Genomic DNA, 24,204 nt, shown 5'->3' on the forward strand with positions numbered 1-24,204 from the left:
GGTCTCTACGAATTTGTCTATTCTAGATACCTCATTTGAGTGGAATCATACAATATTTGTCTTTTGTGTCTGACTTATTTCCCTCAGGGGTCATAAGTTCCTAACCTGTAACGCTGACTCATTAGGTTCCCACAACTGGGAGTTTAGTGCTATTGTCCCTACTTTAAAGAAGTTGGACACAGAAAGGCTGAGTAATTTGCCTAAGATCACTCAGCTGATAAGGAGCGCTATTGGTCAGCCGCTGGCTGCACCCTTAACTTGGTGCTGCACTTCCCCTCACCAAACCTCCTTGGTTCAAGGCAGCAGCAAAGGGGTCCAGATCCCATAACCAAGAGCATTACTTCCTCCCTGTGAGGCTCACTCCTCCAGATGTCCCGGGGGCAGCTGGGCATGCTCAGCCTGAAGCATGAGGGCACTCACCCTCATTCTCTGTGCCAGGCCCATGGTGGGCCCTGCAGAGGCAGATGAACTCCCATGCAGTAGTCAGAGAGGGAAGTTTAGGAGGCCTCACCCAAGCTAGAGGTCAAGAAAGGAAGTCTTCTAGGAGAAAGTGCTCTTGAAGTTAAGACCCAAAGGTCGCTGATTATTTGTCTTGCTTGCTGTGAGTCCCCTGTATGGCTATACCTGTTTACCCATTTGCTTTCCTGCCTATGGCATTTGGGCTGTGCCTAGGCTAGAGGCTGTGAACAAAACTGCAGTGATAGCATTCCTGCTGGAGTCTCCCTGTGTCCTATGAGGGGACACATGCCTAAGGATAGGATTTCTCAGTGTGAGCCGAGGTGAAGGTCCCACTTTACAAACTTATGCGAAATGGTTTTCTAAAGTGTTGGTGCAAATTTACACTCCCAGAGCCAGGAAGAAAGTATTCTGTCTTTTTTATTTTACATAGAAATCTTCCCCCCTATCCTCTCCCACCACCATCCCCTCGCTCCCCACCCTGCTTGGCTCCGGCCATGCCTAGCAGCAAGTCAGAAGCTGGCAGAAGCATGGGGCAGGCTGAAATTGCCTGAGAAGCCTCAAGCACTTTGGTCCATACAGTCAACAAAAGACCTGGAGAACCAGAAGCAGCCCGGCTACATCTGGCTATAAACAAGAGCCTTTAACAGACAGCAGGTCCTGCTGGTCTCACATCGGTAACCACATGTAGGCCCAGTACGGTAGACCCAGTATGGTGGGGGTGGGCAGGACAAGTTCAGGAAAAGCACAGTTCCTGGGCCTCACCCTCATCCCCATCTTTTCGTCTACCCTTGCCCTCAGGGCTGGTCCCGGAGGAGGGGCCGTGCCCCCAAAACCTCCTGCTGAGCCAGTCCTGGCCTATAAGTTGGAGGCATATATCTGGCCACTGATCAGACTCACTGTTCTCACTACCACAAGAAGGTGTCCAGTTTGGCCTGGGAGGGAGGGAGCACTGTCCTTGCCTTGACTCTCTGCTTAGCCTTGGGCTTGGGCTTAACAGGCAATGGGCGGATCATAGTTGTGTCAGTCTGAAGAAGATGTCAAGGAAGAGGCCTAAAGAAGAGACTGAATGCAGGGCAGCAAAGGCTCAGACTTGGAGGGGGGAAGCTCTGCTATACTGAGCGAGGTCAGGCTCTGCACACCTGAGGCTGCAGCCACTGCCAGGCTAGGGTCTGAGGGTACAGTTGAGGGATGGTGTGGGTAGCTCAGCTCAGCCCAGTGCTACAGAACAAGGATACAGGTTGGATGAATTTTGTCCGACCTCCAAGACCATCGAAGCCAGTCCTTACCTAAAACGGAAGGAAGAAGTGAGTGGGCCAGGTTAAGAAGCTAGGAAGCTGGCCCCCACTGTCCCCCTCCCCCCCGAGAGGGCTGGCATTTGCCACTTGTGGGAAGCCATACTCACGGCATCTGTGCTGCGACGGGGCTCTGCTTTGGCCCTCTTGGGCTGTTTCTGGCCTAGGACAGCATTCCGGATGAAGACAGGAAAGGCACTAGCCAGCTCCTCATCTGGCTCTCCCATACAGCGCTGGCCGCCCAGCGAGAGCTGGGACTCCTGGGGTGGGGGAGTTCCCAAAGGCAGACTTGACGAGAGAGATGGCAGCAAAGGAGGGGGCGGGTAGGGGTGGTGGAGCAGGACCAGGATCTCTGATGCTTCACCAGGAGGCAGATAGGATAATGAATAGAGTTCCCAGGGTGGCTCCATAGTGTCTTAGCCCCAGGCCAGGAGTCAGAGGCCTCTGGCAACACCCTGCCCTTTCAGAAGTCCCGCTTTACACTCAGTTCTGGCAAGGGTTGGATGGTGACTGCCTGACTTCTTCAGGGAAACCTTACCTGCTTGGGGTCATTGGGCATCTTCTTGGGGATGTCCTGAACAGGAGAGCTGTGAGAGCAAGACACCAAGACAAGAGGCAGGTGAGCAAGATACAGGGCCTGGCGAGCCAGGCTCAGCACATGGCCCTTGGGGAACCACCATGTGGCATTGCTGCTGTAATGGCTGTGCTGGGCAAGGCACCTCAGTGAGCCCCACCCCAAGTGCAGGTCTGTGAACAGCTGTCAGTCACAGCTGCCAGAGTGGAGGAGGAATGGGAAGTTGGACCATTTTTCAATTTTGTGGCTTCCACTCGGGGCCAAGCCAATTCCAATCCTCCCCAAGGCCTCAAGTGCCTATGTCCTGGGTTCTATGTGTGGCTGGAGGCCCAGCTGATTCACCAACCACAGGGGGAAAGCCAGTCATGTCCTGATATAGGCAGAGGGCACCTCGTGATCTCAGACTTAGCCTTGTCTGCCCAGAGAGGGGCTACCATCTCCACAATACCCTCAGTAGATAGTCTATCAAGTACTCTCACAACACAGGGCTAGGCCATCTTCTTAGGTAATCTGTGCAGGCACAGTCTGGGGCATAATGAATTATGGCCCCAAGCCCCGGCCCTTCACTCATAGCTCCAGAGCTAGACACAGTGTTTCCACCCAATCCCCGGGGACACTAACAGCTGAATACCCTCTCCTGATATTTTCCCAGGGCGGGTAGCAGGAGGGTGACCTAAAGGCTGACCCTGTGGTTTCTCATAGCCATGAGGACAAGGGCAGGGTCAGTCTTGTCAACTCTGGATCCCTTCATTCCTGTCCCTATAGCCTGTGGTGAGGCTACATGAAAGCCATGGGAAGATTCTCCACTTGCTGCAAGTTTGGCTCTGGGGAGGCTGATCCAAGGGGGAAGCATCCTGGACTCCCTCACACTCACTGCAGGCCCTCAAGATGATAAAAATGTCTCTAAAAGGCCTGGCAGTCTGCAGGCCCCAGGTGTCCACTTTCACCCTTTACAGCTAGAGAAAAGACAACATGAAGAAGCCAGGGTGTGCAGCAGGCACTAACAGGCCCTGTGACTACAGGCCACATGCCCAAGGCTTGCTTCCCACTGCTACCAGGCCTGGCCCTGTACAGCACAGGTACCTCCACCCCTGAGGGTGGGGAGAGGTGAAGAGCTCAGCTGGCTCTCCCTTTTGCTCTCTCCCTGGGCCTCTTCCATTTTCACTGCTTAACACCTCAATTTCTTTCTCTCATGTCCAAAGGTTTTGATTAGGAAGAAACCGCTCAGCCCTTGACCCCCTCACCTGAGTAGCATATACCTACACGTACGTAGGGGAGTAGTTCTTGTCTTCCTGATGAACTATACTCGCCCTGTGTGGCCAAGGAGACAACCTCCCCATTCCCAGTCCCACTGGGTCCCTTGTGCAGGTCCTGCCCATCCCACTACAGCTCCCCACAGCTTCTCAAGCCTGCCCCTGTGGGCTACCCCTTTAGATGATGGGGCCCTGGGCACCATGATCTGAGATGGTCCTCAAGCATGAGCCCAAGAGGCACACAATGGAAGAAGAACTTCAGAGTCCCTGGCTCAGGACTCTGGTGGGCAGGCATTCAAGATATGGGGAGTACACATATACCCCAACACCATCAACCTAGACCTGCCCCTACTGGGACCCCTGTGTTCTCTCCAACTCACATCCCAACACCTTTGCTTGAAGGGTGATAGTGATGACTGAAAGAAGCGAGAAGGGCTTTGCCCACAGTGAGTACTCAGGAAAGGGAAGAAGAGGTGGCTAGAACCAAAGTAATAGTCAACCCCAGGTGACCCTCACTGCCCTGTCAGCCACTCAGAGCAACTATGGCAGGGCCTACAGAGACCTCTTGGTCATCCTGCCTCCAGGCTGTGGACATGGCCAGGCACTACCACTTACTGTGCTATCTCTTGGCAGAGCTTCTTGGCACGGCCCTGCTGGATGCTGGCAGGCTGGGCTGGAGGGGTGTCCACATCAAAGGTGGCATTGAGGTCAATATCATCACCGAAGGCTGGTCGGCGAAGCTTCAGGTTCAGCATTTCCAAAGGGGCTGGGCTATAAGCAGAGATGGCCTGGTTACTCTGGACCACCGCGGCAGTTCAGAAGGACAACAGTCCCTGCAGCATCAGAGATGGCTTGGTTCCAGGGGTCTGGAGCCCACACATGGCCCAGGGCCACCTTGCAAGGAAGCCTGAATCTCTACAGAAAAAAAACCACTTGGCTTAGTGCTTCACACCATAGTGGGACCAGTGAAAGTCTTCAAGACATGGAAGGAAGCAAGCAAAACCACACACAAAACCCAAGTGTACAAACAAAAGGTTACTGCCTTTTGACCAAACAACCTCATCTCTCAGAATGCAGTGCAAGGGGCCAGAGATGTGACCACAGATTGATGTAGATGGCACATAGCCCAATATTGGAAATGGTCAAAATGACTCTTCTAGGGAGCTGGCACTTTCATAGCTTGACTATGATACAGATATTATAGTAGTGTTTCTGGAAAGTAAACTAAGTAACATGGGGAAATGCTCATATGTTGCATTTATAAAGTAATATGAGGGGTACCTGTGTGGTTCAGTTTGTTGAACATCCAACTCTTGATTTTGGCTCAAGTCATGATCCTAGGGTATGGGATCGAGTCCCGTGTCAGGCTCTGTGCTGAGCGTGCAGCCTGCTTAAGAGTCAGTCTCTCTCTCTCTCTCTCTCTCTCTCTCTCTCTCTCTCTCCCTCCCTCCCTCCCTCCCTCTGCTGCTCTCCCCAACTTGTGCACTCTCTCTAAAAAAAAAAAATAATAGTAATAAAATAATAAAAAGTAATATAGAACTCTGGGACACCTGGGTGGCTCAGTCAGTTAAGTGTTAAGTGACTCGTGGTGTTGGCTCAGGTCATGGTCTCACAGTTCATGAGTTCGAACCCAACATCAGGCTCTGTGCTGACAGTGTGGAACCTACGTGGGATTCTGTCTCTCCCGTTCTCTCTCTCTGCCCCTCCTGCGCTTGCTCTATAAATAAATAAACTTTAAAAAAAGAGAGAGAGAGGGGCGCCTGGATGGCTCAGTTCGTTGAGCGTCTGACTTCGGCTCAGGTCATGATCTCACAGCTCTGTGAGTTCGAGCCCCCAAAGGGCTCTGTGTTAAAGGCTTGGAGCCTGGAGCCTGCTTCAGATTCTGTGTCTCCCTCTTTCTCTGCCCCTAACCCACTCACGTTCTGTCTCTGTCTCTCTCAAAAATAAATAAACATGAAAACAAATTAAAAAAAAATAAAATAAAAAAGAGAGAGAAAGAAAAAAAGAAAATTGCAGCCAATAGGATTTTTCTAGCCCATCCAGGCCTGGTGGCGTTTCTGTGGTCAGAAAACTCTGGGGAATGGCAGGACAGCCCCAAGAACATCCCTATTTCCTTCCCTTAGGAAGGAACCTTTTCAGGGCTGCCCAAAGCCCTACGCCCATCGCTCAAGGACAAGGAGATGCACTGTGAGGGTATTAGTCACTGGCCAGGAGCCCAATGGGGCATGCAGATTGGAGAAAAGGGAATTACCTACACTGATTTGGATGGGTAAGCAATGTGGGAAGATTAGACTCTCTCTTCCTTTCCCTGGCCAGGTCCCTGAATGCTCTACCCTCTCTTGCCTGCAAGTGAAAACAAAGGTTGCACAAATGCACCTCAAACCAACGCCATGCCGGTTGTTTTGCTTCCCCCACTGGGATCCACAGCATAAAGCAGCAGCCAGGAGCACTCATGACAACGTTTTTGTAGTATCTGTTATTCTGCCAATATCTACCAACCCCAGCAAGTCCTCTGCCACTATCTACCACCCCAGAGGGTCAATAAACCTCATCACACCCTGCTCTCCGCAGCCATGCTACAACCCCCTGCCAGCCCGAGCTGCATGCCCTGGTGGCTCCTGTGTGCCTCATCCCTGAGCCAGGGCTCACCCCTCACTGAAGCTTCTAGATACAAATGGCACAAGCGCCATTTTTCTTGTCATGGGATTTGGCCAGTCGTAGTATGTGGTCAGGGGGGTTTGGGGCTTAGCCATCTAAGCCCCCAGCTTGCCTATCCCACCAGAACACAAGCTCCAAGAGAACCGAGAGGGCCAGACATGCAGCATGCACTCAGTAAGAACCTGTTATAGAAGTTTAGGCCTCACTCCAGCCTGGAGTGGTAAAGAAAGTAAGCAAAAGCAAGTATGCAAAGCCTCTGGGAGCCTGGAGGCGTGCCTCACTGTGGATGCTGGATACAGAGGACAAGCATGTGGAAACACCCTGAGGACCATCAAATGGGAAGTGTAGGGAGCACCGTGGAGCTTGTAGATAGCAGCCTTGATAGATAGCCTTGAGCAGCAAAAGAATTTTTACTTCCTGCTGAGAAAGCTTAAATTCTAAATGTTTGAACACATGAGATGGTCTTTGAGACTATCAGCTCCCTAACTGTCAAGCTTCTGACAGGGCCCTTGTGCTACCTGGGGGTCCAAGCTGGCATGGCCAATGGGCTCTGAGGGTGGAGTGCAGAGGAAGGACCAGACACACAGGCTAGTTCATCAAAATCAGCCACACACTGGACTTCACAGTCAGTCATGTGCCCATCACATCCCCACAGCCATTTCTCAGTCCAACCCAAGCTGGGGTGGGCAGGCAGCTCTGGCTCCATAAAGAGACATGGAAGGTCTGAGGTAAGAAAGAAAGCAAAGGTTGAAGAACTAAAGGTCCAATGAGAATGAGAAGCTGGCTTGTTGGCACTCACTCCTCCGTGCAGATGCTACGGTGTAGGGAAAACATGGTGCATGTAAGGAGGCTGGTGGTGAGGGACACAGATTAAGATGTGGCTCCCAGTCTACTCATAGCTGGGTGTGTATGTATTGAGTGGTCCAGGCTCTGGCAAGACTCTAGAGCACCTCTGTGGCCCATGGCACCTGACACAACATCTAAATAAATACTACCTGTGCAGAGGAGGATGAGCTTACTCCTGCTGAGGAGGCTAGGGAAGGCTCTGCAGGGCAACTGACCCATCAGTGTGGACAGGAGCTGACATACAGAAAGGCCCAGAAATGGGAAAGCAAGGGATATTCTGCTTGGTTTGACAGTATTATTTGGCTGAAGCCAAAGATCTACTATAGCTCCCAGGCTGGCTGTAAGAGTGCGTTGGCATAGTGCAAGAAGGTCTGGGAGTGTTTGGTGGGGGAGGAATGATGTGATACCCAGGGGCTGATAAGCTGGGCAGACAAGAGGAGCAGGAAGATGGGTCACAATCCTTACGTGGGGGTGGTGGTAAGGGGTAAGATCAGGAAGTACCCCGGAGGTTAAATGGGCAGACTCCAGCAACTCATCAGATATGGGGAAGGAGCATAATGATTTTCCAAAGGACATTGAAAAGTGGCTCAAATACAAGGCTGGGTCGCTGGGTTACATGCTTTCTGTCTGGGCCATCAGCTGGGCAACTAGGTAGGACTTCCCTGATGCTCTCACCTAGTTGGCTTCTGTGAAACACCCAGAGAGGAATGGGCAGCCAGTCCTGGCAGGGACACCCATCCCCCTGCCTCTTGGCTCCCTCTGCTGGAAGCTTTAATGCACACATTCCTGAGACCATAGGGGAATTATTTTGGTGATTGGTTTCGTGTTTGTTTCAGAATCTGGGGTGGACAGATGCATTCAGTAAGCATTCCATAAACAGGATTCCTGAAGACAGTCCATGCTCCTTCCCCTTCCCCTTCCCTGCCCATCCCTAGGTCCCCTATGGCCTACCCTGGCCTCTCGTTAGACCCCAGAACTTGCCTCAAAGCTGTTTTCCCACCAAATCTTGGCTGTGTCCCAGGGCAGGAGGCCCACAGCCTACAGGCCCACATGGACCACCCACCCGACCAAAGCCAGGAGTAGTGAAGACCCTTACCAAAGAGTTCTTCCAGCTTATGACCACCCCAGAAGGTCAACAAACCTCTCTAAAACCAGGCGGTTGACAGTCTCACTGTCCACTGGTGGCAGGTTCAGGGTTTCCTGCAGCATCGTTAGCTTTTTTTTCAGGCTCTTGGGAAAGGAAAGAGAAGAGTGTGAAAGGGAGGCTGAGGCAGCAAGACTGGAGAGACTGCCAAGGACATGAGCAACATGCATCCTGGGAACAGACCAAGATCTGAACCCCAACATCAGGCTCAAGAGGCCAGGAATACCCAGCCTCAGAACCCCTCTCTGGGGAAGCCTCCCCTCTGGTGACCCTGGGGACATAGGTACAGGACAGGTGCTGTCTGTCCCCTACTGAGAAGGCCCAGGCTCCAAATCAGGGTCAAAGTGCATATCCTGACCCACTCTGACCCAGGAAGATAAAGGGAACCCACAACCACTGCCACTGACTGGGGCACAGGTTCCCAGGCTCTTGGAGCACACACAAAATACTCCTCATTCCCGTCTGGCCAGGGATGTCACTTACCGTGATTTCCTTGTCAGCACTCTGTAAGTCCTTCTGCGCTGACCTCAGCTCCAACCTTGTCTGGTCTAGTTCAGAGTAGACTGTCTGCAACTGTAAGAAAGTGTAGAGAGTAAAGGACAAGCCAACAGGTGGCCCTGTGCTCTGCCTCCACCTGCTGCTACCTAGTGCACGCTCGTAGGAGCCCAGGGTCCAGAAGAGTCTGAGGACACAAGGAGAGACCCTGGCCTTGTGGGGCAGGGCTTTAATCCATCAATGTCCATCTGGAGCTGCCCCAGGAACAAGGGCTTCGTTCTATGCCCAATAGTCCATGGATGCACGGGGCCCAGAAATAAAACAGCTGTGCTGACTGAACCAGGTTCCAAGTAGGTTCCTCCTACTTTGGGCCTGGTACAAAAATAGGCCTCGGACACTGGCACCTTAGGGATCTGTGCTCTCCAGCCAGCTAAGAGGTGCCTAGGAACCAGGAAGAATAGAGGGGAGTGTAACCGTGCGCATACTGGGGGAGAGCCCTGTGTGAGCTGCCAGCCTTGGTGGGCCAGCCACAGAGCCAGAGCCAGAGCCCAGTAAGGCCAGTAACCAGTCTCTGTGAGTCACCCAATAGCCCCATGGAGTCCATTGTGCCATCCAGCCCCATGGCTTTGCTCAGGAGACAGGAACGAGCATGACAAAAGGACAGCCACCTCTCCCCTCATCTTCTGTTCCCCACTGTTACCTTGCTTTTGGAAGAAAATAAGTCCTTCTTCAGTTTGTCAGCCAGCTCCCCTGAGGCCTTCCGTGCCTCTTTTAGATTCTCATACTCTCTACAAGGGGGCCAGGAAAAGAGATGTCAGAATAGGACATGCTGCTGGTCAGAATGAGCCACAGCACCAAGCAAACACAAAGCCCAGGCTGTCCCCTAGGCCGGTTCTCATTCCTACTCTGACACCTGAGCGCAACAGGGTAATGTTTTGGGGGGTCCTGCAAGGAGAGCTGGGGAGTCTCTATCCCCTGCCTGTCGTTCAGGCACCGGTGATTTGAGAGGATGCACAGCAAGCCCTGCCCTCGTTAAGGTCTCACAAAGAGGCTCCCTACCTCATCTGGGTCTCACAGGAGATATCTGGGATCCCATGCCTGTCAGCCAAGTTGTCCCTTTCCCCCAGTCTCACCTCCATGATAGTGGAGAATCTGAGCCAAATTTCTGATGCAAATCAGGCAGAGTCAGCAAATGCTGATGGGAAATAGGCTCCATTTATCATGATGGGGTTTATATAGCTCAGAGAGTGGTGCCGACCCTCTTAGAAATAACACTTATAGGGGCGCCTGGGTGGCTCAGTTGGTTAGGCGTCCGACTTCGGCTCAGGTCATGATCTCGCGGTCCGTGGGTTCGAGCCCCGCGTCGGGCTCTGTGCTGACCGCTCAGAGCCTGGAGCCTGTTTCGGATTCTGTGTCCCCCTCTCTCTCTGACCCTCCCCCATTCATGCTCTGTCTCTCTCTGTCTCAAAAATAAATAAACGTTAAGAAAATAAATAAATAAAAAGAAATAACACTTATAATTCACACTCATTCTTTCAATAGCCCTATGAGGCAAATTATTACTATCTCCATTCAGGAAGCTGTGGGTCAGAGGCTAAGAGACTGGCTCCTGGCCACATTGTGAGAGGTGGGGTCAAGGTGCAAACTGAGGCAGCATAGCTCCTGAGCTTGCCCCTTAACTCTGCCTGCTCTGCTTTGCAAGAGATGGAGAGCAGACAGATTGGGTGCCGTGGCTTAGCTCCTGGGCTGGGTCAGAGGGGCAGAGTACACACTTCTTGAGGGACACGCAGTACACAGCCAGCTGCTCCACCGCTGACTGTCCCACACCCATGTCTCGGATCATCTCCTCCACCTCGGGCCGCTGGCTCTGGAGTAGGAGCTCAATCCTGAAAAACACCCAGCCCACGGCATTTAAAATCTGGAGGTTGATGGGTAGGTACCCAGTACAGCTCTGCTTCCCTTTGCTGCTGTTGCTATGGTAACAGGCTGAGCTGCCAGCATGCTCTAGCAGGCGGGTCTATCCAAAGAAAGGCCCCACAGCAGAGCTGAACACAGCTGTAGGGATGCTGCTGGGGAAGAATGGGTGCTGACAGCTCCTCAAGGTCAGGAATCCGTAGAGAAATGTTTTTGGAGCAAAAAACCTGCCAGGTTGTCAGGCCACAGGCAACAGAACAGGGAGGAGTGAGGCAAGGGCCCCCATGGGAAGCAGAGGTCAAGCAAGGAGACCTGTGCCCATACCCAGCTGGCCTGAGCCCCATGTGACCTATGGAGAGATTTGAACCACAGAGGTGACCCAATCCCCCTGTAGTCCTGAGAGTTGTGCCACCTGGGAGCCACAGGAGCAAGGGCAGAGGGCAGTCCCTAGCTCCAAGCTCACCTCTCCATGGTCTTCATCTTGGTCCTGAGCCGGCGGGCCTCCTCCTGTGCTTGTTTGGTTTCATCCTGCTGCTGCTCCAAGTACTTCATCTGCTTCTGAAGAGCACACACATCCATACATACCTGTTGCTTGGACAATCCCAGGGACGATGGCTAAAGTCATCAGGAGAACTGTCTCCTTTTCAAAATGCTGATAACCATGTGTCCCCAGCCCCCAGGGAGGAAGGCGCCTGGGCCCCTCTGTTTGTGCTTTTTCTGCTATGAGGCCTTAGGCCAACTGTTTCCTTACCTCTCTGCTTGCTTCCTCCTGAGATATATTATCACAGGCACAGCCCACTGCCACCATCTACAGGCCCATTGTGGGCTGCCAAGGTCCTGTGACTTAAGGGCTTATGGTGCATGTCGTATAGGAAGGTGAAGAAACAGATCCAGGCCTCGCTATCCACCATCTAGACCCACGGACAGTTACCAGGATAGAAGAGCCGAGACAGAGGCAGCTGGCCAGGCTGTCCTCAGCACAAACCACTCCATCTCTGACCTGGGAATGCCATCAAAGACTCCTGCTGTGCAGCTAGGTACTGATTCACTCCTTCCCTCCCACTGGCCAGGCCATGTGATCCAGCCCAGCCACCAAGCAGGAACAGAGACAACGAACACCTGGGGCCCTATCTGTTCACAAAGATGGCTCCCTTTCCCTTACAAATGGCATCCAGCAAGGACTGCTCCTTCCTACGAGGCCAGCATATCAATTGTGGGTTCAGATCAATCACCTCATGCCCCTTAGAGAGCAAGAGGCTCACCAACCCAGGCTGATACAAAATTCATCTGGGTCTAGAGCTGCTTGCTCTGCAGGCTTTGATCTGCCTGGTCAGCTCAGCACAGCCGACTTCAAAGGGCCCCTGCTCCTCCCTGGGATGCTGTTTGATCTGGCTCCAGAGAGCAACCCAGCCAAGGACTAGAGTGCTAATGGAAGGTTCTTTGGTCTGGCTTCATCAGTGGAGTACAAACCACTTTTGGAAACAAGGTCCAGCCTCACCTAGGTCTTGGGTGAGCAGCCCCTCCAAGGAGCCCTGGGAAGTCCTCACCTGTCCGAACTACCTAGTACAAAATCCAAAAGTGTAGCCAATATGGCTCTTTGTTTATAGGCTGGATGGGCACAATATGGGAGGCCTGGGGGAAAAGGGATTTGCCTCCATTTTACAACTGTATAAATGAAGGTAATGACAAAGGCAGAACCAGAAGATAAGCCCAGAGTGGTGAGCTCAGGACCAGGCTATATCTCCCAACCAACTTGTGCCCACAGAACCTGGGGACCAACCTTGAGGGTGGAGCATAGCATTTCGGCCTTGTCTAAAGCCTTCTGCAGAGATTCCACAGTGGCGTTGCGCTCTTCCAAGGTGTCCCGCAGAGTGTCGATGATGACCTGGCTATCCCTTTTCTCCTTCTCTGGAGTGGGGGGTGGGGGAGGGGAAGGCCCATTCACCCATCAGCATAAGAACCTTAGACCTTAGTTTCCAGCCCCCCACCCCAGAGCCAAGTAAGGAAAAGTCTCAGGTCAGCAATTGGGTGGCCCGCTTCTCTCTCTGGCATGCACCAAACCAGGGAAGCTGAGCCAGAGTTTCTTCATTCAGGGGATGAGACCCTCTTTCTGCTGCTTGGAACTACTTGAGTAAAGATTTCACTGCTCCCCACTCCCATGGGTAGAGTTAATTCATCATCTCAGAACTCAATCAGGTTTCCAGCCAAACCCTCTCCTACAAATACTCTGTCCCATTAGGTAGCTCCCTCCCGGCCTGGGTCCTGGGCAGGAAGCCTCAGACAAAAAGAAGAAGCTCACCTAATCTAGGTGGACAGCTTTAGGCACCTCCTTTTCCTTTCCTTTCCTGCCAATCACAAGACCTGGCAAAACTCTTGGAAATACAAAGCAGGGAGAGCCCCTAGCTTCACCAGAAGACTGGAGGCCTTCCTCCCAAGGATCTCTCCCTTCAGGACCTGGGTCAGGGACTTCCCAGGGCCACCTATCTCCTACTAACTCACCTTTCTGGGAAAGCTGGGCTCTGATATTATCCAGTTCATTCTGTAAGGCAATAGCCACAATAAGCAATAGAAAGGCATCATAGCTGGCTTCCACACAGCACCCCAAAAGGCATGCAGGGAGATCCAGGAAGGGACAATGAGGTCTGTAGGTCCAGGGAGGCACAGACCCTGCTGTATGTCACAGCCAAGCTAAGCCAACAGTGTAGAGATATATCTTGCTTTATCTCTGTACTTTTCTGAAAAGTAGGTGAGGTGGAGAAAAATAATCTCGGGTAGAAGACCCTGGGACAGGGAGAGAGGCAGAAGAGGGGCAAGAGAAGTGAAGTTGGACCTGTGTGATCAGTCTCACAGCAAAGGATTCCATCATTTCCTTGGTCCTGTGTTGGCCTGGCCCTTCCCCTCTCCAGGCTTTAGCTGCACTCACCAGGGACACAGAGTTGGGATGCCCAGGGACCTTGGGTCATCACTCCTTCCCTCCACCCTTGCTTCACAATCTACTTCTCTTCAAGCTCTAAGCTGGCTCTGTATACCATGAATCTCCCAACCCTAATAAGGTAGGTGAGCTGGGACAACTTTGTATCTCTGGATGAAACCTCACATGTGCTAGGCTCTAACCAGACTATTCTGAGGGTCAAATGAACCTCTCAAAGCCTGTGCATAAGTTACACAGCCACTACCGTAGAACCACTGAGAGGCTGGGGCAGAACTGAGCCCAGACTCCATTCAGGAATTTAAAGCACTCAACACCCCCATAGGCAAGAGAAGTACCTACTGCATAAGCAGGAAAACCAGGCTCTGCAGAACTGAAAGGCTTGGCCAAGGGTTCAGGATGGTAGCTGGATGGAATCCAGGCAAATCTTCCTCCAGATCACCTTTCCCGGGTCAATACAAGACTCAGAATTTTACATGTGACCAATACTAAAGCCCAGCCCCAGTGGGTGGATAAGCCCCCTAGTGTCAAAATCCCCACCCAGGACTCTGGGGCAAAAGCTTTTGGTAGCTGGACTGGTCACTGTGGGAAGAACATCCTAGAGTGCAAGTGGTGGGTAGAGAAGGGCATGCACGGGCTGCAGAGGACAGACACCAACCCAAAGCTCCCCCAAGTCCCCTGGCTTTTTTTTTTTTTTTTTTTTTTTTTATACCTGGCAGGGTACCTTCCAAGCCCATGCTCCAAACTACTCAAGACATTGCCTCTCCCTCTCCTAGATCTGGCTTTGAAAGCCAGAAAGAAACGAAGCTGCCTTTGTTGTCTTTATCGCAGGGAGGATGCGGCTTAAAACCAGGAGCAGTTACCATGACAATGAACATGTTGGCTTTAAGCACAAAGCTCTACCTTCTTGAAGCAGTAAGGTTCCAAGGACATCACGGTATCCACACACCCCCCACCCCCCCCCACCCCCCCCCCCACCCCCGGGGCCAAAGCCAAATGAACCCAGGACTGACAGATGCCCAGCAAGTTAACCCTCAGAGTCCAGGTTCATTGTGAACCCCAATCCCACTTTCTTGAGAGATTTCTACTAATCTAGCCCTCTGGTACACAAAGAAAGCTAAATCTTGGACTTGGGGGAATACGTGTAGGAGGGAATCCACCCATTCTCCCCAGCAGTGTGGGTTTCTACCCTGGCTCACATCCTGATTCCAGGGGTTCTGCCCTCTATTCCTGATCTGGGAAAGACTCAGTCACCTGGATATACACAAAGCTTTCTCACAGTTTTGAGGCACAGCCATGTTTGTGAATAGTGGGTCCACACATCTTCTCTGTGTGGACTAGAAGAGTTTTCTAATCTGTCCAAGCAGCAAAGTGGGCTGGGAAGGATGGCTGTAGAACCTCTGCAAGGTGAGAGAAACTCAGGACAGATATTTTGGCCTTTGTTGGGAATTACTCTAAAATCCCAAAGGGAAGGTTCACAGTCAAGAGGCTCCCTTCCTTCAGGGGCGCCTGGGTGGCTCAATTGGTTAAGTGTCTGACTTCGGCTCAGGTCATGATCTCACAGTTTGTGAGTTCAAGCCCTGCGTCAGGCTCTGTGCTGACAGCTCAGAGCCTAGATCTTGCTTCAGATGCTGTGTCTCCACTCTCTGCCCTTCTCCACTCACTCTCTGTCTCGCAAAAATGAATAAACGTTAAAAAAAATACTTTTTTTTTTTTTTTAAAGAAAACAGGCTTCCTTCTTCCCTAACAGTGTATTTCTCTAATGACTGGGTCTTATCATCACTTCTCCTCTGCTCTCCTCCCCTCTGCCTTGAAACCTCTACAAAATCTCCCTCCAGACTCCATCGTGACACTCTAGGTACCCACCCTGGGTGCGAGCAGAAAGTAAATTCTCAAGGGGCTTGGAGTTCAGTAGAATGACATAAATCCCAGATACCTTTAAGAATTCTGCATCTAAGACACTCTCCTCCTCTTGGGCAAGGTCAAAGAAGAGCTTATTGATAATGGTTCTTTTGCCAACCTGGATGGAAGGACAAGATAGAGTGTGAGTATATAGCTGGGTCACGTGCAAGGACAGGGATATACATGCAACCTAACGTGCAGCCAGGCCTATTCTCAGGCCCAACTTTTCACAACACTTCCCTTGGAATCAGATGAACTCTGTAACCCTATAGTTTCCCTAAGCTGGCGCCACCACTTTGGTGGTTACTAAAGTCATGTCACCACAAACCCATGTGGTAACTACTCAAAAGATACCCCAGCTCTAAGTGCTTTGAGGAAATGGGGAAAGGTAGAGAAGGAGGCCAGATTTACCTAGGTGAAGACTAGCCCAGGCAATAAGTCCACCTGCTAGCTACTCATAGGCATAAGCAGGCCTCCTGAGCCACTCAAAAGCACAAGTAAGGTTTGATCAGCCTCAAACCATGAAGGTCCAAAAAGGGCAAAGATATTGCTCAGTTTCAGAGATCTTTCCTTATTTCTGCTTCCTGGCAAGTAAAAGATATCTTCAGCTGAAGTGTTTTCACCCCACCACCCTCACCTGGATTCGGCACTGTGGGCAGGTCCGACTTGGTGCTGTCTCAAACCACTGAATTAGGCTGGAATGAGAAGCAGAAAAGCAGACTGGTGAGCCTTTGCTTGGGTAGAGACACATAGAGCAGGTAGCCACCCCAACCATAGCAGGGTCTGACTTGTTCTTTCTTGACCCAGAGCCTGCCCACATAGGAGGGCGGTTACCACAGGGGGTACAGCACATCCCATAAGGCCTGACTGGGACAAGCACTCTGGGACGAATCCTTTTTTTTTGGCCCTGTTGGTGTGGCCCTCCTTACCCCTCAGCTGCTCTTTTGTCAACATTCTAGGCTTGGACTAAAGAGCAGCAGTCAAAGCACAGGATCCCTCAGAGATAGGGATTCTAATAACACACCCACTTTAAGCTAGAATTCCCAAGGGCTACACTTTCAGAGTAAGGGTAAACTAGAAGTAAATGCAAGTAGTGGTAAAAGTAAAATACTGTCCAGCTTTGCATCATCTATCTGAGTGGTCCAACAAAACCTCAAGCCTTAAACTTTAATTAGTCTCCTACTAGTAGACTCTCCCACCAGGGAACAGGGAGAAACAGAGGTCTTTCTGTTTCTGGGATACCATCATCCCAGGCCTCAAAGTTTTTCTATAAATAATTTTTCATAGGGGTGTCTGGGTGGCTCAGTTGGTTGAGCATCTGACTCTTGACTTTGGCTCAGGTCATGATCCCAGGGTCATGGGATCGAGCCTCACGTCAGGTTCCATGCTGAATGTGGAGCCCGCTTAAGATTCTCTCTCTCTGCCCCTCTCCCCTGCTCATTCACTCTCTCTTAAAAAAAAAAAATTCATATGCTATGTACAAGATATAATCAAAGCTAGCCATGCACAATGGAATACTATACGGCAACGAGAAAGAATGAGTCTACAACTAAGAACAATATTACAGATGAATCACATATACACAACATTGAGGAAGACAAACCAGATACAAAAAAGGTATACTGCATATGACTCCATTTACATAAAGTAAATGCTTTAGTTTTCTCAAAGTAAAGTCATACAAGGAAAAGAGCATTACAAGTGCAAACCAGAACATATCCAGCAAGACTTCAGATATGGGAATTGTCATATACAACATAACACATTATACTAAAGAAATAAAAATCAAAACTGAAAATATCATTAGAGGGGTACCTGTCTGGCTCAGTCAGTAGAGCATGTGATTCTTGATCTTAGGGTTGTGAGTTAGAGCCCCATGTTGGGGGTAGAGTTTACTTTAAAAAAGGAAAAAAAGGGGGTGCCTTGGTGGCTTGATCAGTTAAGCATCCAACTTTGGCTCAGGGCATGATCTCACGGTTCGTGAGTTTGAGCCCCACGTTAGGCTCTGTGCTTACAGCTCAGAGCCTGGAGCCTGCTTCAGATTCTGTGTTTCCCTCTCTCTCTGCCCCTCCCCTGCTTGCTCTCTCTCTGTCTCTCAAAAATAAATAAACATTAAGAAAATTAAAAAAAGAAAAAAACAGGGCACCTGGCTTAGTTGGTTAAGTGCCTGACTATTGATTTCAGCTCAGGTCATGATCTCACAGTTCATGGGTTTGAGCCCCACATTGGGCTCTTCGCTGACAGTGTGGAGCCTGTTTGGGATTCTCCCTCTCCTCCTCTCTTTCTGCCCCTCTCCCATTTATACATGCTCTCTCTCTCTGTCCCAAGAATAAATAAATAAATTAAAAATCAATCAATCAATCAATCAATCTATCAGTGGGAAACAAAGAAAATATCAGTAGAGAACTACAAAATAAAAGGTGACATGGCAGAATTTAATAAGAACCAAAGAAATTCTAAAACAAAAAAGTGGCCAAAATCAATAATTAAATGGATCAGTTTAATGGCAGTTTAGGCATAGTTGAAGAATTAGTAAAACAAAAAGATAGGTTAGAGAAAACATTGAGAATTAAAAAGATGGAAAAATGGGGGTGCCAAGCTGGTTCAGTCGGTAGAGTGTGCAACTCTTGATCCCAGGGTCATGAGTTCAAGCTCCATGTTGAGCATGGAGCCTCAAGATAGAAAAATATATAAGAGATTATAAAAGATATAGAAGATACTGTGAGAAGATCTAGCATACATATGATAAGGAGCTTCAAAAAGAAAGTATTAGGTAGAATTATGCCTTTTCCCCAAGAAGTCTATGTCCTAATTTCTCAAACCTGTGAATATGTTACCACACATGACAAGAGTAATTTTGCAGATGTGATTAAGGATCTTGAGATGGGGAGATTATCCAGGTGTGCCCCCATGTAATCACAAGAGTCCTTAAGTTAAGTGTCAGAGTCATACAGAGAGATTTGAAGATGTAACCCTGCTGGCTTTGAAGATGGGGAGAACAGGGCTATAAGCCAAGAAAGGTATATTCCCACAATGACTATAACCCAGTAAACCCATTTTTGAACTTCTGACCCCTGGAACTACAACATAATAAATTTGTGCTGTTTTAGACCACTAAGTTAGTAGTAATTTGTTATAACAGAAATAAGAAACTAATATGAAAAGAAAAGAGATAATAGGATAGAGGCAATACATGAAGATAATAATAATGGCTGACAACTTTCCAAAATTGAAGAAACCATTCCATAAATTAAAGAAATATAATGAATCCCAAGCAGGATAAGTAAAAATGGTAACAAAAAGAGAGCTGAAGTGGCTATGTTACTGTAAGGCAAAATAGACTTTATATCAAAAAAAGTTACACAGGTCACGATCTCACGCTTTGTGGGTTCGAGCCCCAAATTGAGCTCTGTGCTCACAGCTCAGAGCCTGGAGCCTGTTTCAGATTCTGCGTCTCCCTCTCTCTCTGCCCCTTCCCGACTTGCGCTCTGTCTCCCTCTGTCTCAAAAATGAATAAACATTAAAAACAATTTTTTTTAAGTTACAAAAAACAAAAACAAAAATAAATTAATTAATTAAAAGGGGCACCTGGGTGGCTCAGCTCGTTAAGCCTCCAACTCTTGATTGCAGCTCCAGTCATGATATCACGGTTCGTGAGACAGAGCCCCGTGTTGGTCTCGGTACTGGCAGTGCAGAGCCTGCTTGGGATTCTCTCTCTCCCACTCTCTCTGCCCTCCCTTCTCTCAAAATAAATGATCTCTCTTTCCCCCTGCCTCTGCCCTTCTCCCCTGCTCCCATATTCATTCTCTCTGTCTCTCTCTCTCTTTCAAAAATAAATAAATAAATAAATAATAAACATATATGAACCTAACAACAAAGACCAAAAATATAAGAAAGAAAACTGGACAGAATTAAAGAGAACAATAGACAGTTCTACAATAAAACTTGGGGAGGTCAATACCCCACACCTTTACTAATGGGTAGGACAATCAGATAATCAATAAGGAAATAGAGGACTTAGACAACACTATAAACCGACTAGATCCAACAGACAAATACTCCACCCAATAATAGCAGAATACACATTTTTCTCAAGTGCACATGAAATATTTCTCCAGGATAGACCATATGTTGGGTCATAAAACAAGTATTAATAAATTTTAAAAGGTTGAAATTACACAAAGTATCTTTTCTGATCACAATGGAACAAAACTGAAAATAAGTAACAGGAAAAAAAATGGAAAATTCACAAAATATGTGGAAGTTAAACAACACACTATTAGACAACCAATGGGTCAAAGAAGAAACCACAGGGAAATCAGAAAATACCTTGAGATGAATGAAAATGAAAACAACATACCAAAATTTATAGAATACAGTGAAAGCATACTAAGAGGGAAGAGATAGCTGTAAACACACACACTAAACAAAACAAAACAAAAACAAACAAACAAAAAACACACCCATTAGGATAACTATTATGAAAAACAAAACAAAAACAGAAAATAACAAGAGTTGACCAGGATGTGGAGAAATAGGGCCCTTGTGCATTGTTGGTGGGAATGTAAAATGGTGCAGTTGATGTGGAAAACAGTAAAGCAGTTTCTCAAAAAATTAAACACAGAATTACCATTTGATCCAGCCATTCCACCTCTGGGTTTAGCCCAAAATAAACGAAAGCAGGGACTCGAACAGATACTTCTACACTAATTCATGGTAGCGTTACTCATACTAGCCAAAACATGTAAACAACCCAAGGTCCATTAACAGATGAGGAGAAAAACAAAATGTGGTATTTCCATACAATTGAATATTATTTGGTCATAAAAGGAATGAAATTCTGATGCCTGCTACAACATGGATTAACCTTAAAGACATTATGCTTGGTGAAGTAACCAAAACTCAAAAGAACAAATATTGTATGATTCCACTTATATGAGGTACCTAGAATAGGAAAATTCAAGGAAACAGTGTAAAGGGGCACTTGGGTGGCTCAGTTGGTTAAGCTTCTGACCTGATATCAATTCAGGTCATGATCTCATGGTTCATAAGATGGAGCCCCACATGGGGCTCTGTGCTGACAGTATAGAGGCTGCTTGGGATTCTTGCTCGCTTGCTCTCTCTCTCTCTCTCTCTCTCTGCCCTCCCCCACTTGCTCTCTCTATCCCTAAATAAATAAATAAACTAAAAAAAAAAAAAAAGAGACAAAGGGTGAAATAGAAGTTTCCAGGAGCTGTGGGGAGCAGGGAATGGAGAATTGTTGTTTAATTGGTACAGTGTTTCTGTTTGGAATGATGGGAAAGTTCTGGAAATAGAAAGTGGTAATGGTTACACAGCATTGTGAATGTATTTAATATCAGTGAACTGTACGCTTAAAAATGGTTAAAATGGAAGGCATCTTTGAGCTTACCAATTAAACATCATGAGCAAAGCTCACCCTCCCAAATTAAAAAAAGAATTATGGACAAGAAGTTATCATTGAAATTAAATGGTGGCAGATATGTCCAAGGAATGCTGCAGGGATTTGATCCCTATAAGAATCTTGTGATAGATAAATGTGTGCAGATGATAACTAGCAGGCAACAGAACAATACTGGAATGGTGGTAATAGGAGGGAACAGTATAATCATATTAGAAGTCTTGGAACGAGTATAAACAAAGGCTGTGTTCACCAGAGAAATCAACTGCTTCCACTTGTCCCCTCTCCAAAGGGTCCATTTTACTATAATAGAAAAACTGGGTCATGTACATTTTCATATTGAAATTCTTTGTTAAATACACTTTTGCGATAGTCAAAAACAGTTGACATGGCAAATCTTATGTGATGTATAATTTAACACAATAAAAAAAAAAGAAGGTTTTACAATAGCCAAGGTATGGAAGCAACCCAAGTGTCCACTGATAGATACACAAAGAAGGCGTAGCATACCTGTGCACACGTGCGCATGCACACACACGTGCACAGGCGCACACACTGGAATGTTACTCAGCCATAGAAAAGAATGAGATCTTGCCATCGGTGACAACATGGATGGACCTAGAGGGTATTATGCTAAATGAAATAAGTCAGAGATTTCACTTTTATGTGGAATCTAAAAAACAAAACAAACAAAAAACCAGACTCTTAAATACAAGGAACAAACTGGTGGTTGCCAGAGGTAAGGTGGGCGGGGGGATGGGTGAAATAAAGGGAATTAAGAGGTACAAATTTCCAGTCATAAGATAAATAAGTCATGGAAAAGTACAACATAGGAAATATGCTCAGTAATAACTGTTGTATGGTGAAATATGGTTACTACGATTATCGTGGTAAGCATCAAGTAATGTATACACTATTGGATCCAAATGTTGTACACCCGAAACTAATATAATATAGTATGTCAATTATATTTCAATTTTTAAATAGGAGTTCTGAATCAGCCAGTTCACAGCTGCTGGGGGAATCTTTCCTCACCAGCTGTACATTCAACAGAACGGTCCTATAGGGACAGCAGGACTTGACCAGGGAGCACCTCCTTGCCCTTCCATGTTAACTTGGGTTACCTGGCATCAATGAATACTCTGGGGTGTCTGACCAAGGAGATGACTCTGGATAGAATCATCCCAAACCATCAAGCAAACCATAACAAATCGGATAGCCAGAGGCCTACCAGGTTATCTCAAACAAATAAAAGGGCTCATTAATTCGGCAAAAGTTGGGCACCTAGGTTACTCAGTCAGTGAAGTGTCCCACTCTTGATTTCCGCTCAGGTCATGACCTCACGGTTCAGGAGATAAAGCCCAGCACCCAGCTCTGTGCTGACAGCGTATAGTCGGCTTGGGATTCTCTCTCTACTACCCCTCTCCTGCTTGCTTTCTCTCTCTCAAAATAAATATATAAAAAATTTTTTAATCTTTTTTTTTTTTTTTAATAAAAAAACAGCAAAAATTCACCCCCGACCAGACTAATAGTTTTGAGGTCACATCACCTTGCAAGCTGACCAAGAAATCCTCTACTCTATCCGCACTGAGCCAACTCTGTTACCCTGGACTCAGCTCAGTTGTTACCTCCTCTGGGAAGCCTGCCCTGACCTGCCTCTGCCCAGGTGGGGAATCTACCTTGGGGCTCCATCTAGTTCCGTCTTAATCACCTGTTTGGGCTCCGCCCAGAGACCCGACACCCCACAGTACTGTAGCCATACTAGGCCGAGCGCCCAGCCCCGACACAGCAGTCACTCACCACTGTAGGTGGAAGGTATGGCCGCAGTGGATGGCGGCCACATCTCGGGAGTGGTCGAAGAAGTCGGAGCAGATGGTGCACAGCGCACGGATAGGCATGATGATTGGTCCTAAGGGGGTCAGGCAGCCAAGGAAACCTCGACGGGTCCAGCTTTGCGACCGCGCCCCCACCCCCGTCCCCGCCTCTCCGCAGGCTTCAAATTTGGCTCCACTGCGGGACTTCCGGGAGTGGACCGGAAGTGGTGGCAGCAACGTAGAGGCGGAGCCTGGAGGCTGGGTCCCGATTGGACGAACCATAGGGGGCAGGGCTTAACGGCCGTAGAGAATCCTGGGGCTGAGCGCGAACCTGGGTCTGTCAGCGGTAACTATCTAGTGGTTCCCGTAAGGATTTGGCAGGTAGCGGCAGCAGCCACGCCGCCAGCCGTTCCCCTTTCTGGAGGAAGACACGGCATTATGCTCCTAAGCCAGATCTGGTGCCAGGAGCGCCGGGCACGGCGCTATTCTCTCAGGGCAGCCTTCTCTGCATTTCGGGAGTGTGGAGAAGACCGAAGCTGTAGGGGAATGGGACGATGGAGAGCAGTCCCCTGGGTTCTGGGCAGTGCTCAGCCGTACACCGGAAGCATGTAGTTCCCGCCCTCTCAGCCCTCAGCTCTGAGTGATCTTAGAAAGATCGACACAGGTCTAACCACTCAGGACACCCTAAGCTCACTCTTGGCTTTATTCAAGCAAGTCATGATGATCCCTCAGTTTGGAGGTGGCAAGGCCTGTACCCTGACTTTAGCTCTTAGCTCCCAAGAGGATCAGCATGCCTCTGAACTGTACTAGGGTTGGAATTTTAGAAGCCCAGATGCTTCACAGAACAGTGACTAACAAACCCTTTTTCTGATTTCCACATCAGAGAAGTTATCTTTGGAGTCCTCCCTGAGTAAGAGCAGCATCCCTGGTGAATTCACCTAGGCAAGTCAGGGCTGGAACAATTCTTCCTATGAGTTCTCATGCTTAACTCTTTTTTAGCAGTGTTAATACCCTCTCCCCAGAAGAAACCTTCTGTAAAGCCCCATGATATAAAGCTTATTTTTCCACCTGAAGTAGACCCAGAGTGAAGTTCTTTGAGCCTATGTGGAAAGCATAGGTGTTGTTCACAGGGAGGAGGAATCAACACAAAGGGCAGCATAGAACCTTTGTGCAATGCCCACCCTGCACCCTCTCCCCAACTCTGGGAAGCCCACTTCGGCCATGGGCAAGGTCTCTACCTACGGTGGTTGCCCCATGGTGGCCTCCAGTTGTATGCCTAAGTCAAGACAAGGGCTCTTGTTCAACAGGACTTGTTAGAACAGCAGCCCAGAGGTTATTCTTTGGCACAAGCCCAGGAAAGGACTCCCCATCCATAAGGATTTCTAGAGTCCGGAGGACCCGCCACAATCAAGGAACACACAGTGGTAAAGGATGATCTGCACTCTCAGCCCAAGCAATCCTCATGGCACTGAGCACAGACCAATACCTGTGAACCTGCTCCCAGC

The 24,204-nt window shown here is 48.8% G+C and overlaps 1 protein-coding gene and 1 pseudogene across 1 annotated transcript; one reads left to right on the forward strand and one right to left on the reverse strand.

Annotated features, from left to right (window-relative positions):
* Window positions 1-858: 858 nt before the first annotated feature.
* On the reverse strand, window positions 859-24,164 carry TRAIP (TRAF interacting protein). The gene is made up of 15 exons (XM_019416857.2): window positions 22,686-24,164; window positions 16,104-16,161; window positions 15,501-15,584; window positions 13,135-13,174; window positions 12,416-12,543; window positions 11,099-11,193; window positions 10,494-10,607; window positions 9,422-9,509; window positions 8,710-8,799; window positions 8,224-8,312; window positions 4,194-4,349; window positions 2,290-2,338; window positions 1,862-2,011; window positions 1,695-1,745; window positions 859-1,484 (listed from the first exon to the last, which is right to left on the reverse strand). Exons 1-15 carry the CDS (start codon window positions 22,979-22,981, stop codon window positions 1,365-1,367), a joined length of 1,608 nt encoding a protein of 535 aa, XP_019272402.1. The 5' UTR covers window positions 22,982-24,164; the 3' UTR covers window positions 859-1,364.
* Window positions 20,889-21,121, forward strand: LOC128775535 (small nuclear ribonucleoprotein G-like; annotated as a pseudogene).
* Window positions 24,165-24,204: the final 40 nt, after the last annotated feature.

Source organism: Panthera pardus, unplaced genomic scaffold (genome assembly GCF_024362965.1).
Source record: "Panthera pardus isolate Hobbes unplaced genomic scaffold, ASM2436296v1 HiC_scaffold_8, whole genome shotgun sequence".
NCBI lineage: Eukaryota > Metazoa > Chordata > Mammalia > Carnivora > Felidae > Panthera > Panthera pardus.

Coding starts and splice junctions, on each gene's coding strand:
- TRAIP (XM_019416857.2), bottom strand. CDS start 22,981: ATGGTTCGTCCAATCGGGACCCAGCCTCCAGGCTCCGCCTCTACGTTG. Junction 8,313..8,709: donor GTGCTGACAAGGAAATCACG/GTAAGTGACATC, acceptor TCCTTTCCCAAG/AGCCTGAAAAAAAAGCTAAC. Junction 1,746..1,861: donor CCCGTCGCAGCACAGATGCC/GTGAGTATGGCT, acceptor CTTCCGTTTTAG/GTAAGGACTGGCTTCGATGG.